The sequence below is a fragment of the Myxocyprinus asiaticus genome, chromosome 7 (genome assembly GCF_019703515.2).
Source record: "Myxocyprinus asiaticus isolate MX2 ecotype Aquarium Trade chromosome 7, UBuf_Myxa_2, whole genome shotgun sequence".
Lineage (NCBI taxonomy): Eukaryota > Metazoa > Chordata > Actinopteri > Cypriniformes > Catostomidae > Myxocyprinus > Myxocyprinus asiaticus.
The window spans coordinates 4,939,198-4,953,233 of NC_059350.1; the positions used below are offsets into that span (position 1 = coordinate 4,939,198).

The 14,036-nt window shown below is 38.9% G+C and overlaps 1 protein-coding gene across 1 annotated transcript in view; it reads right to left on the bottom strand.

Moving 5' to 3' along the window:
• The window catches only part of LOC127443780 (nuclear factor 1 X-type-like), a 140,544-nt gene extending 129,012 nt beyond the window's left edge, over nt 1-11,532 (bottom strand). Inside the window, exons 1-2 of the mRNA XM_051702671.1 lie at nt 10,856-11,532; nt 2,267-2,350 (exon numbers count right to left, since the gene is read on the bottom strand). Coding sequence (XP_051558631.1) covers nt 2,267-2,350; nt 10,856-10,858 — 87 coding nt within the window. The 5' untranslated portion in view covers nt 10,859-11,532. The remainder of the gene's footprint in view (nt 1-2,266; nt 2,351-10,855) is intronic.
• Between the last annotated feature and the right edge of the window lie 2,504 nt (nt 11,533-14,036).

Here is a 14,036-nt window from a genome sequence, read left to right on the forward strand (position 1 = left end):
AGAGCTGCACGACCATCTGGTCTAAACATGCCGTTTTCCCTACTCTGCATGAACGTACATTTGTGGTACAGCAGACTTCACGACCCTCTACCGCACCATGCAAAAGGGTTATACTAAAATCTGCCAAGTTGAAGAGGCAGTTGCAGCCCATTTATGCCCCTCTTCTGCACTGGGATGGAAAACCCGACTGGTGCACCATTCCAAGCCATGTCGGCTCATGTCCTTGCTCATAGGCAAGGCTTACCAGGCTGACCTGCTCAAGGACATGGACAAGAATGGGTCAGAAAGGCTTTAACAGCCATTATTTTCTGGTTGCCAAAAAGGACGGCCCATTCTGGACTTGAAACGCTTGAACCGGCCACTCGCGAAGTCTCTGTTCAAGATGGTTACTCAGAGACAGATCTCGTCTCATATCCGTCCTCTGTACTGTTTTGTCGATCGATCTAGCACAGGGACCTGTTGCTTGCACATGTGGAGCGTCTGGGCCTCTAAGTCAATTGGGTTCCCAGTCGGCAGGTTTCCTTCTTGGGGATGGAACTTGACTCTGTGACCAAGGTGGCGTGACCGACGAACGCACTCTATTCTTCAGTGCTTGACTAGCTTCAAGCTATGGAGAGCTTTGTCACTAAAACAGTTTCAGCGGGCCCTGGGATTGATGGTCACAGCATTCGCAGTCACCCCATTGGGATTGTTGCATATAAGGCCTCTTCGGTGCTGGGAAGCCCTGTGTGCCAGTCGTCTGGCCCTCAGCACCTAAACAGGAGTGCGAGAGGCATGTCACATTAATCGCCTGGAACTGCTTGCAGTCTTACTAGCGCTCAGAGCATTTTGGTCAGTCATGCAGCTCTTTACTTACTGATCTGGACAAACATTACTGCAGTGGTAGCATACATAAACCATCAGGGGGGAGTGCGGTCACGTCCATTGTTGAGTTTGGTGCAACGACTTCTCCTCTGGAATGAGAAGCTTGTCCTGTCGATATGTGGTGTGCACGTCCCTGGCCACCTGAACTGTGGAGCAGATTGGCTCTCCCGTCAGGGAATCAGCCAGGGGGAGTGTAGATTTCACCCTCAGATGGTTCCCATATACGGTTCCCACAGTGTCAGCTTATGACACAGCGTCAAGTGAACGACTAGACAGGGAGACACTGTCTAGCTTAGGCTAGCCGCACAAACCAAAAAATCCTGATAAAATGGCACTGTGCTCCGATTATATGACCGTGATGGCATGTGCATCAGAGGCGGAAGATCAAGCGCCAATTACCAATAGATTGCCGTGATTTTAAAGGGCTCCAGAGATCATCACTCCTAAAAAGGAGTTCCCATAGCGCCAGCTACTGACGCAATGTCTCATTCCCTCTATTCAGGGAACCAACGTTACAGTCATAACGGAGACGATTTTGCGTTGTTATACGCATTAAATGAAAGAGAGAATGCTGAGCTTGAGCGTTAAGAGCGAGGTCAGAGGAAGGGCACAAAGGTTGGCATTACCACACTGGAAGGCACAAATCCAAAACACAGATCTCCTCAAGGCTGTTTTCTATCACATTTATAGCAGTTAATCTACAAAATAGTATGAGGTGAATGAAAAACAATTCTACTTCAAGCACACACATATATATGCACACAAATACATGCACGCACATGCACACACACCCAGTTCTTTGTTAAGCAGACCAATGGTTGGGTTGTGGTTACAGCAGCTAGGGCTTCCATAAAACACACATAAGAGAACCATATGCAAGTGATACAGTTCAGTGTGTGTGGTTTCAACCCAATGCAAACACTCACGCATATACTCGCATTTTACTGTTTATATTTTATGTAGATAATTCCTGCAGCTGCTTCCCACATAAAGTCTGCATTCCTCTCAAAAATTACCACCATATGAACATTTAAATACAGCATATGAGATTATAAACAGGCTTTTATATTTATGACGCAATCCTACATGCTGTTCCCTTGAGAAAGGTTGGGCTTTTTACTGATGCAACACAGGCTATGAAACCTGGAAAAATTAATGAATTGGATTATTTATGATATATCTGCTCAGAGTTTATCAGAGTTTGATAGTTTGATCATCTGATTCCAACTCATCTTATCAGAATCTGAAGTCCAACTCAGTCTGGCCTGGCAGCACATTAATGTCATTAGTCATGAGAAAGAAATCAAAGTTCAGTTCCTCATATTATAATATGTCCATTTATAGAATGAAAGAAGCAAATAAAATTAAACATTAAAGCTAGAAAGATGAAAATGTATCATACCCTGTAGGATTCAGGCACTAGGAAACACTCTGAGATGCCTGGGGCTCGGTGGGGACCTTCATGCAGCAGATACGACTCCGTGGCCTGTTATCCAACACAATAGATGATAGAACAAATTTAGTAGTAAACTAGTTAATATACAACCCTAATGTTTCTTACAAATGGCTGTATAACTTGACTGCAAAAAAAGCCTTGAGTATCTTTTTTTGGCAAAAATAAATATGAAATTGAAATGCCTTAAAGAAATGTTCTGGGTTCAATTCAAGTGAAGTTTTGACTCATCTCTTGTTTTTTTAAACAAACAAAAAAAACAAACAAAAAGCAAATATCATGGTTACGGCAAGGCACTCACAATGGAGGTGAATGGGGCCAGTCCATAAATGCTAAAATCCACACCTTTTCAAAAGTTTAGCTACAAAACATTATATGTGTTAACATGATTTTAGTGCATTTTACGGTACTAAATCACGGCATTTACCAGATTACAGGGTTTACTGACGGTATGATGTTGGACTACAAAGAGGTAATATTGATATAACTTTATAAAAAGATAAGGTTAGTAAGAGATTTAATCACACTAAACATAATGTTAACACATATAATGTTTACAGTATGTCTCATGGCTTTAACTATTTAACAGAGGTATGCTCCATCCTATTAAAGGAATGTTACAGGTTCAATACAATTTAACCTCAATCGACAGCATTTGTGGCGTAATGTTTATTACCACAAAAATAATTTTGACTCGTCACTGATTTGTAAAAATAAATAAATAACAAATCTTGGTTACATTAAGGCATTTACAATTGAAGTCAATGGGGCCAGTTCATTTACATTACAATTTAATCACATGGTCTCCAAATAATTTTGGAAGAAAGAAAGAAAGAAAGACTTGGATAGGGTGAAACTCAAACTTTTATTTAAATACAGGAACCACACCAGGTATTCAGTGAGCCAACCAGGACATCATTCGACAACTATCTACCATCTACACACACTTATAATGTTCAAATATGCACAGTAAACTTTAACCACAAATACACGTTTGTGTGCATAAATACATATCAACATCTAGTGCATACACACTCACGCACACTCAAAGTTAGCTCATAATAAGTCCCAGGCATTGGCACTAGGCTCAGGCAGTGGTGAATAACAAAGCCTATTCATATCCACCCAATGAAACGTAAGCTTTCCCAATTTTCCCCCAGTTTTATAGGGGCCTTAGCTACAGTGCACTAAAATCTCATTCAAGCGCTGTACAATTGCTGATTCCCTTTATTAGTACATAAACATGCATTTTCATAATTAAAGAGAACAATTAAAAAACACGTTACTCCAAGGCGAGTTCACGGCTCTCGATGTTCTGAGAACTGAGAGCTGAAGTGTATAAGCCCCATTCTGGATGAGGATGTGGGAATGGGATTTATATTCTCCTTGGATCAGGTAAACACATTTTATAAGACAGTGTATCGCAGTAAGCAGATGAGTTGTTAGACTGAAGTGTTTTTAAAGCTGTCGAGTTCTTCTTAAAACAAATCTGCCTGTTGACCCCAAAGACTATCAAAGAGTTCCAGCCTTGACGTAATTGGCAGATTTGTCTTTCTCATCAAAAACACTTCTACAAACATCAAAATAAATGATTTAAGTTCTGAATGATCTCTGAACCCTGTTTTAGGTTTACTTTTGTTTAGTTTCAGGGTATTGATGATTACCTTCCTTGCCTTTTGTGCCATGAATTCAGCTAGTCAGATTCTACTGTTTCAAACAGCACTCATCGCGCTAAAGTGGATCAGAAAAGGAAAAACGTTCCAATGACTCATTCAATTTTACTTTCTTTAATTTACATCTTCATTATATTCTCAACATAAACCAATAAATTAAGCTCGTCAACTCAGTCGAGGTCAGACCACGTCAACCAGCTGAGCAAACTCAACGACCATGTTTGGCACTGTTGAGATCATCCGCTCATATGTCCTGTCCACAGATGGAGAACAAAAGCCTACGTTTGCGCCTGGAGGAACTCTTTGAATCTCACTATTATCCTTATTTTGAGAGGAGGAACCTTCAGCGCAGTCTTCTCCTCCAAAAAGCTCCCATTTTTCTGCAGCAAGCTATTAATTATATATGGGCTGTATGCATATGGAGCATATGCAGGGTCCATATGGCCAGCCCTCAGCCAGAATCTCAAGCCTCTTCTTAATTAACATTTTAGAGGCGAAGTGCACACAGAAAAGAGGGACATTTCAAAGCGGCTCTGGGAGCCGCTGACCTAATTGGAGTCAATGGAGATGTATGTAAATGTGTTAATTACAACAAGTTTCCTCGCTCTCACTGATAAATAGCGCTCTTTGTTTAAAATGTTTAATTGGTGGGAATAGCTGCATCAAATGAGGGGGTTCTACCCATACGTCCTTATGGGAGTGAGAGGGAAAGAGAGAGAGAGAGATAGAATGAATATGGGTTGAAGCACATGGCAATACGTTTGTGGTTTAGTGGAATGCTTAAATAGTGGAAGTCTCTTTCTCTCACACACACTTCTGTGGTCTGAAGTTAAGGTGAAGTGTGAAACACTGTGGCAAACAAAATTGCAAAAATATGTTTCAAACACTCCCCGATTGCCACTGATCAACAAACAGGGAGTCCCGCCCGTTGGTTGAGGCATTGTTGATATGTGAGACCCAGTCGAGATGCTCACACAAATAGATTGCAGTTATGTTTGCTATGTGTTGCTAGTTACATCTTTAAACAAATCAGATCTGAAAATTTTCTGGAGAATATGTGAGTGGGGTTTGCCTCTGCAAAATTCCCAGCCACAATTCTCGGTTTTGGTGGTTGCCAACGTGTTGCTATGTGGTTGCTGGGGTCGCAATAATTCGTACGAGATGGCAACTTGGCTCGTATGGAAAGTTACGCCTTTTATTTCAATAGAGACCAGCCAATCAGCAATCAGTATTTCAAATTAATACAATACAGGCATCAAATTTCAGTTAGCCTACACCTATCCGACACTTTATTTTAAGAAAGGAAACGTCTCTGAACAAATTAAGTTACTCATTCCATATTAATTCATGCAGTATAAATGATGTACACTGATAAGCCAAAACATTATGACCACTCACAAGTGAAGCAAATAACGTTGATCATCTCCTAACAAGGTCATATGTGAAGGTCTGGTTAGATTAGATGGTGAGTGAGTGACCAATCTGTTCTCATAGTCAACGTGTTGAATGCAGGAGAAATGGGCAGTAGTAAAGCCCTGAGCGACAGAAGGTCTACTGTTGCACAAGTCACAGAAAATTTGAATGATGGTTATGGGAGGAATGTTACACAACACAGTGCATTGCACCCTGCTGCAAATGGACCAGTCAGAGTGTCCATGAGGACCCCTGTCCACCGTCAAAAGCACCTACAAAGGGCATGCGAGCATCGGAACTGGACCTTGGAGCAGTGGAAGAAGGTGGCCTGGTCTGGTAAGTCCCGTTTTCTTCTAAATCACGTAAATGGTTGTGTACATGTGCGGTGTTTACCTGGGAAGTGCTGGCACCAGAATGCACTGTGGGAAGACGACAAGCCGGTGAAGGGAGCGTGATGCCCTGGGCAATGTTCTGCTGGGAAACCCTGGGTCTTGCCATTCATGTGGACGTCATTTTGACATGTCACCTACCTAAACATTGTTGCAGACCAGGTACACCCCTTCATGGCAATGGTATTCCCTGATGGCAGTGGCCTCTTCGGCAGGATAAAGCACCCTGCCACACTGCACACATTGTTTGGGAATGGTTTGAGGAACATAATGAAGAGTTAAAGTGTTGCCCTGGCCTCCAAATTCCCCAGATAAAAATCCGATTGAGCATCTGTGGGATGTGCAGGACCAACAAGTCCAATCCACGGCGGCTCCACCTCGCAACTTACAGGACTTAAAGGATCTGCTGCTCATGTCTCTTGGTGCCATATACCACAGGACACCTTCAGGGGTCTTGCAGAGTCCATGCCTCGATGGGTCGTGCTGTTTTGGCGGCACGCGGAGGACCAACAGCATATTAGGCAGGTGGTCATAATGTTTTGGCTCATTGGTGTATGTCAATAACCTGTAATACGCTTCCTGTCTCGTACTAAACCCAATGTTTTCTTTCTTTCGTGCTACACAAAAGTTATTGTTCTGTTAAAATCATGTTCTGGTTTAGGGTTTGGGTAAGGGATTAGACTTTATGGTTAGGTTTAGGTTTGGGGTTTGGTTTAGAGGTTAAACTTTGGAAAAATTGTAAGAACGCTCATTCCAAACCAAATGTTTTCGTTTTTCCGTGGTACACAAAAGTTAATTTCCCATTAAAATTATGGTTAGGTTTAGGGTTTGCGTTAAACTTAGAAGAAATGGTAAAATCGTTGTTTGTTAGTGTGTTCACTTTTCTCTATGGGAGTAAAAGTCGTATGTTTTTGTATGAGCCAACTCGTACGTTTTTTATGATTTCGCCATCTCGTAATCTTATGACAACTTGTCACCAAATCCCGGTTGAAAAAGCCAATCCTTAAGTATCTATAAAATTCTTGTTTCTAGATATGGAAACCATTCTAAAGTCTGATTGCTCAAAAGTAATAGCACATCTCTCAACAAGCCACATGATTTAAAGCATCATTCGTCCGTAGCACAAACGGTGCGGGACGAGCTATGCGCCAAAGTTTAATATTTAAGTATGAGCAATGGTAAAAGCAATGCTTGCCTTTGCATGCAGGCATATGCGAATAATGCTTGGATCTCTTGTACAATGCAAACTAACCCAAAAGTGTCTTCAAAGACACAAACTCACTCATATACACAGCAATTCAATTATTTATTCACTCAAACAAAATCTATATGGGATGGCACTCTCACATATGTATCTCGAACTCTATTCAGAATAGTCCCACTCACAATCATACACACACCTGGCTGTCCTCCACACATTCACAAAACAGCTGGCCTGAGAACAATCAGCAAAGGTCCCACTGATTTTTCCTTTTTTTCCCCCTCATTTTCTTTGTCTTTTTGTCCAAACGACACAGCAATTACTATTAGCACCATTGTTTTTTATCATTATGATTTTCTAGCTGGCAATACTAAGCCAAATCAGCCAGCAGATAAACCTGTCCTCTATGGCAACAGCATCAAAGAAAGAGAGTGAAAAATGGGGAATGTAGAAGGAATGAGAGAACGAGTGCTATATAAAAGGATGAAGCGTCCTTTCTCTGAATGTCTGCCAGTAGCACCTCAGGGAGAACTGTTGGAAAAATGTGATTTTTCACACCAGCATCTCAGAGGCAATAGCAGAAGGGAGAGAGATTGAGATAGATTGATAGAAAGAGAGAATCTGGAATGAATGAGAGGCTGCTAATTACTGAAGCTCTGTTTGGGGTTTTGACATGAGTTTTCGGACCGTTGCCAAAACCAGTTTTCACCCAACACCTCTGATCTCCACTTTCATGGCTTGTTTTCTGTGTAATGTGCATGTAAGAACCTCTGAACTGCATGCAAGTTCTCCAGGTGCAACTATATATGCACTTATTCACTATATGAGTTTGCGTTTGTTTGCACATGCATACACATGAGCATTGTGCAGGTGAGCACCAGTGTTTCAGTGTTCACACATGTTAATCACTGATTAAAAGTGCAAGTAGGTGGCTTTGCATTATTGCATCACACATGCCAATGCAGATGCCACAAACACAAAACGTCCTCCCATGAGAAGTTTACACCCAGAAACAAGTTCATGCAGTAGTCCACCAATCACTGCAGGGCACTGCATCCATGGCAACCCTGGCATTGTGACAACTAGTCAATCTAGAAAAGACGGTTCTGGAATGCACAGCCAGTTCTGCTGAACTGAGCTGAGTCTCCATAACTAAGTCGAATGAGATTTTGAGCAGGTTTGCAAAATGCATTTCCCTGCTAATTACAGTGCCAACGATAGCTGTGGCTAAGAAAGTTCCCTTCACACAGTCCAGGTTCTTTAATCTGCCTTGACTGCTTGACCTCGTTCACTGAGAACAGTTTTGCATTTCTTTTATTGGGGTAGATCTCACAGGTGTGCTTGGCTTAAGAGTATGTTCATTGCTTTAAAAAGATTTGTCATGATGAAAAAATGCTTGCTGCAGGCAAATGTGGCGTTTCATATTCAGATCCAACTGCACGGCCAGCAAAGGCCTGTCAATCTCACTTCTAATGAAGAAGTCTTGTTCCTTACTTGGAAAACAAGACGTCCTGTCTAAACACAGCTCAATTTGCATGCAGTCCAAATATTTACGCAGACATAATTATTAGATCATGTAATTCCTAATAAAGAACTGGAACTAAAGCTGTTCCTCTCAACACACAGTGCTTACAGTCTGACATCTGACCATATCAGGTCTGTATGACTCAACATAGTAGTTTTAAAGAAAAAAGATCACAATTATTGCCTTTTGTTTAAAAGTATAATTGCTCCATGTGTAATAACACATGTTATAAAGTCTTAATACACATGTTACACATGTATAGCTCAGCCAATTCAATGAGGTAGTATTAACCTAGGCATTATGGCAGTTTATATATATATAAAAATTCTAACCACAAAAAATAATTTCGTCTTAAAAAAAAAAAAAAAAAAAGCTAAAAATCTGGGTTACAGTGAGGCTCTTACTATGGAAGTGTGGCCAATGCGTAAATGTTTAAATATTCACTGTTTCAAAAGTACAGCAACATGACATAAACAATATGAGTGTTAACATGATTTTACGTAGTGTGATAAAATTGCTTACTAAACTTTTCCGTGTAAAGTTATTTCCAGTTTTACAACTTCATTGCCATGATGACGTAACAGCATAAGCTCTATAAAGACCATAAAAACAACGATTTAAGCAACTTTCCAGCTTAAATAATACACCATTTTAACAGAATTCATGCAAGTGCTTTTATTAAATTATAAGATGCACATTTCTGCCTTTAAGCCCTCCAAAACTTGCCCCCATTGACTTCCATTGTAAGTGCCTCACTGTAACCTCGATTTTTGCTTCTTTTAAAGATAAGGAGGGACGAGTGGAAATTCTTTTTTGTGGTAATCAACATTTAATGCTGTCGATTGAGCTTAAAGGAATAGTCCAGGTTCAAAACAAGTTAAGCTCAATCGACAGCATTTGTGGTATAATGTTGATTTCCACAAAAAAAAAAAATAAATAAATAAATAATAAAAAAACAATTTCAACTAGTTCTTTCTTTTCTTAAAAAAAAAAAAAAAAAAAAAAAAAAAGCAGATATCGAGGTTACAGTGAGGCAATCACAATGGAAGTGAATGGGGGCCAATTTTTGGAGGGTTTAAAGACAGAAATGTCAAGCTTGTAGTTTTATAAAATCACTTACATTAATTCTTCTGTTAAAACTTGTGTATTATTTGAGCTGTAAAGTTGTTTAAATCATAGTTTTTATAGTCCTTTTAGGGTTTTAGTGTTTAAGGTTTACGTCGTCATGGTAACAAAATTGTAAAATTGGACATAACTTTACACAGAAAAGGTTAGTAAGCGATTTTATCACATTAACACACATGTTGTTTACATATTGTGGCTATACTTTTGAAACTGAAACGTTTACCGACTGGCCCCATTGACTTCCATTGTAAGTGCCTCACTGGACCCCAGATTTTTGCCTTTTTTTTTTTTAAGAAAAGGAGGAACGAGTCGAAATAAATGTTTCAGGTAATCAACATTATGCCACAAATGCTGTCGATTGAGCTTAACTTGTACTGAACTCGGAATATTCCTTTAAGCAATCAGCGTATATACAAAACAACTGTCCCATGGCTCAAGTACATCTGTCTATAGGGTGAATAATGTAAAAGATCTGAGGATCAGTCCTATAATTAGGACTAATTTGCTGCCCCGTTGACGTTTGGCCAGAGCTGCCTGTTGGCCTAAATATTAAAGCACCGACGGCTAAATAAAATGATTTTTAAAACATTAATCTATACAGATATAGCCCACATTTCACGACTCCATTATAAATAAAAGCTCCTTTAAAATAACTCCAACCAGGTCAAATAAGATTATCCGTGTGGTCTGGAAATGAGAGTGCGGATTAAGACGCTTATTTGTTCATTTTGTAGAGATGGTGCCTTCTGAGTCACCTTTGACATTCCACTACACCCTAAAATTACTATTAACTAACAAAACCAGACATAACTCACAGGGCTATCGAGCAATTAAATGAACAATTAAATTAGCTGAAATTAAGATTAAAGCCGGGTGAGACGTTTTCTTAATGACTATGATGTCAAGGCTATTATTATTGTATCTGGAGGATAAATAATAATGATGATAATAATAATAATAATAAATGGCATTTAAATAACATCTATAAAGAGTTCTGGGTTTTTCCACGTCTCTTTCCAAGCAGCAAACCAATATTATTCTAATACATATTAAGGATCAAAAAGACACAAAGTATAGCCTCGATGAGTGATTGTTGATGCTGGTGAAATTGTGCTTTTTATTTTCTGAATACTTCTAAGTCGACATTGGAAATCTATTGGCTGAGACTTCAGCAAACACAGCGGGAAAGATATTGATTCACATATCACGTACCATTGTAGTTCAGGGGAATCTGCCAGCGCTCCTCAAAGACCCATTTTTCTTTAAAAACCTTCAGCGTCCCCCCGAAAAAAAAAAAAAAAAAAAAACAAAAAGAGGAGAGGGAGCCGGTGCACCCGTCGGTTTCTTCGGTGATGCCGGAAGCGAAACAAGAACTCAACAAGTCGGGCTGTTTCCCAGAGTTTGTTCCGTCTGTAAAAGTAAAGTGTTCTCCGCCACTATTCGGACCGATTGAAGGATTACCCCCCTTTCTCGGGCTGCTGCTCGTATAATTTGAACTGTTCCGTTTCTTCTTAAAATATCATTCTCCCGCTGTCATCGGCCACTGAACGACTGATCCTCGCGAAAGCTGCGCCGACCGGAGGATTCTCCGCTGCGGTCGGTGCACGCATGAAGAGCGAGTGTTACCGTGAGTGATTTCGTTCGTTTATTTATGTGCTAAAGTCAGTTCCTGTTCGTCTTGGACAAAGACTGCGCGTCCGACTCGCTGCACCATAACGGGACCCCCGTCTGTCTAGCAACCGTCTCAGACAGATGAAAGCGACCGTCGCGGTCAGTCACTAAACACGAGTAGTGCACATTGCGACAGTCTAATCCGTAGACGCACCGGAGGGACCCACCAAGGGATCTTTCCTGTTGGCTAAAGCTTACTGGCGCTGCATTTAAAAACACGGTCCCCTCTGCGATTTTAAACTGCTGTGAGTAAATATCAGTGTCGTGCTGGTAAATTATTGATCAGTGTAGCAACTGGCGGTGTGTGGCGCTCCGCGGCCGGCCGGCGTGGCAGCTGCAGCTTTGGGGCATTAGCAGGGCTCAGGGAAAATCATGGGCGACGCGGATTACTTGAACACCCAGCCAGACTGTACACGCACGCCTGCAGAGGATAGACGCCTAAAAGAGAAACAAACAGAACAACACTTAGCCAAAAGTGCAGGAAGTCGCCTACGGAAATATCAAGAGGTCTTGCTTGCATGCAACACTGATAATAGAAACTTTGGTTAAACACACACACACACACACACACACACACACACACACACACTTGCGACATTTACCAGCAGAAACGTGAGGATAAGATTCCTATCTGGTTAGGGAGCACAAGTCCAAAGGCGGTGCCAGAGGTATGATCCGGTTCAGCCGGTATACCGCTGTGTGCCGGTGTATCGTGCCATCTTCAGATTCTATTACTGCCCAAACGCCACAAACAAGCACCAACAGTTCATCAATAATGAAAGAGTGCTGTGAAACAGTATAGCTTCATCATAAACAACAGGTGCAGAATATCAAATGCGTTTTTTTTATTCTTTTTTTTTTTTTATTTATTTTTTTTATAAATACATATATAATTAGATTTGTATTTATTTATTTATTTATTTGAATGAAGTGGCGCAGAAAGGGGGTTGTGCAAGAATAGGCCCGTTGGCCCAAAGCACCCAAAAGATAAAGTGACTATACATTTACTAAATGTGCTCAAGCAGTGGAATTACATGTACTTATTGTCTTCGCCCTTCATTTTACCTACTCAAGACATGAATCTACACAGTGGGATTATAGAAATGTGATTGAGATATAAAATATGAACAGAGATGAACTCCATTTTACTGACATGTAACAGTTGAGTTTAAAGCACTGTCATTTCTCAACTACTCCAGTGTATCATTTCACACACTTTCACATGGAATGGAAACCCTTCAAAATGAAAATGGAGAACCTTAAAAGGCATGATGAATTACACTTCTAATTCAGTTTCCATATTACTGATACTCTGATACAGAGAATTTAGTGTTAGGCCTAAGACATAAATCTTCCATCAAAAAAATCGCACTATATAGGACCTATTTTATTAGCTTAGCCTTTTATACCGTTTTTAATAATGATTATAATTATAATCATTCTTTTAAAAGCATTTATTTGATGAAATACAATAGAATTATTTTAACTTGATGACAAGGGTCTAGTACCAAAGTCTTTTCTTATGGGACAAGCACTGTCTAATTAAGAATTTGTATTTATTTTTAAAACGATTCTTCATATTTTTCATAGTAAATAAATAAATAATAGAATATGGTCTATAAAAGCTTAAGTTACAGATGTTTTGTCTTGTTGTATGAGCAATTAATGATAAGTAGGTTAACTTGTAGAAATTTTTTTATAAGACGAGCATAAAATACAATTCAAATACAAAAGTAATTTAAATAAAATACAAGTAATTTAAAACATAATGATGGCACAGTAATAAATAAACATCCATAGTAATAATAATAATAATAATAATAATAATAATAATAAAATATGCTTCTTGCATTTTATTGGTGGCATATTATTGTTCCCTTTTCTTTGTTTTCACCAAAAATCCACCAGCTTGCGCCTTTAAAAGGTAAAACATTTGCTCAGATTCATGTTAATCGATTATAATGCGTCGGAAAGTAAAAAATAAAATAAAATAAAATAAAATAAAAAACATTAAACGGAAATAATATTTAGGACAAAATAAACTGATGACATAATTGATGCCGATTAAAATCTGACGCAAACCGAGGACCTTTAAAATAATCTACACTATTTCATACTGAAATGTCCACATCCTTAACAGGCTACAATTTATTAATTTATTTATTTTTAGACAAAAATAAGAGAGTCTTGAAGGACATGACACAAAAACGTAAGTGTTCCTCGTGTTTTAATTTTCATATTTTTAAATAAAAGTTGTATAGACTTGTTTCAGACAACACAAATGAAACAAGTAGGTTAATTTTAACGAAATTTTCAATTATTTTTATTTTTATTTTTATAAAAGAAACATTAATTACATCATTTAATGTGTAGTTTTAAAGTTAAAATTAACGAAACGTCAATAAATAAGACATAATCCTAAATTTGAATAACCAAATGAATTACATGATTTTATACGTGTTTTGATGAGGTCATCGATTATCAAAATAATAATATTCCAAATAATTAGAATTATTGAAGCTTGCCAAACTGAATTTTCTCACTTTACAACATTTTGATATAAATGGAAATATATATAACAGATGCTAAAATATTGCTAAAATAGAAATAACCTATTGTTGTTATTATTATTATTATTATATACCTATTATTACTTAATAACAACTATCATTATTGAAAAAAAGAAAGACTCAAACAGCTAAATAAATAAGAAGCCTAGAAA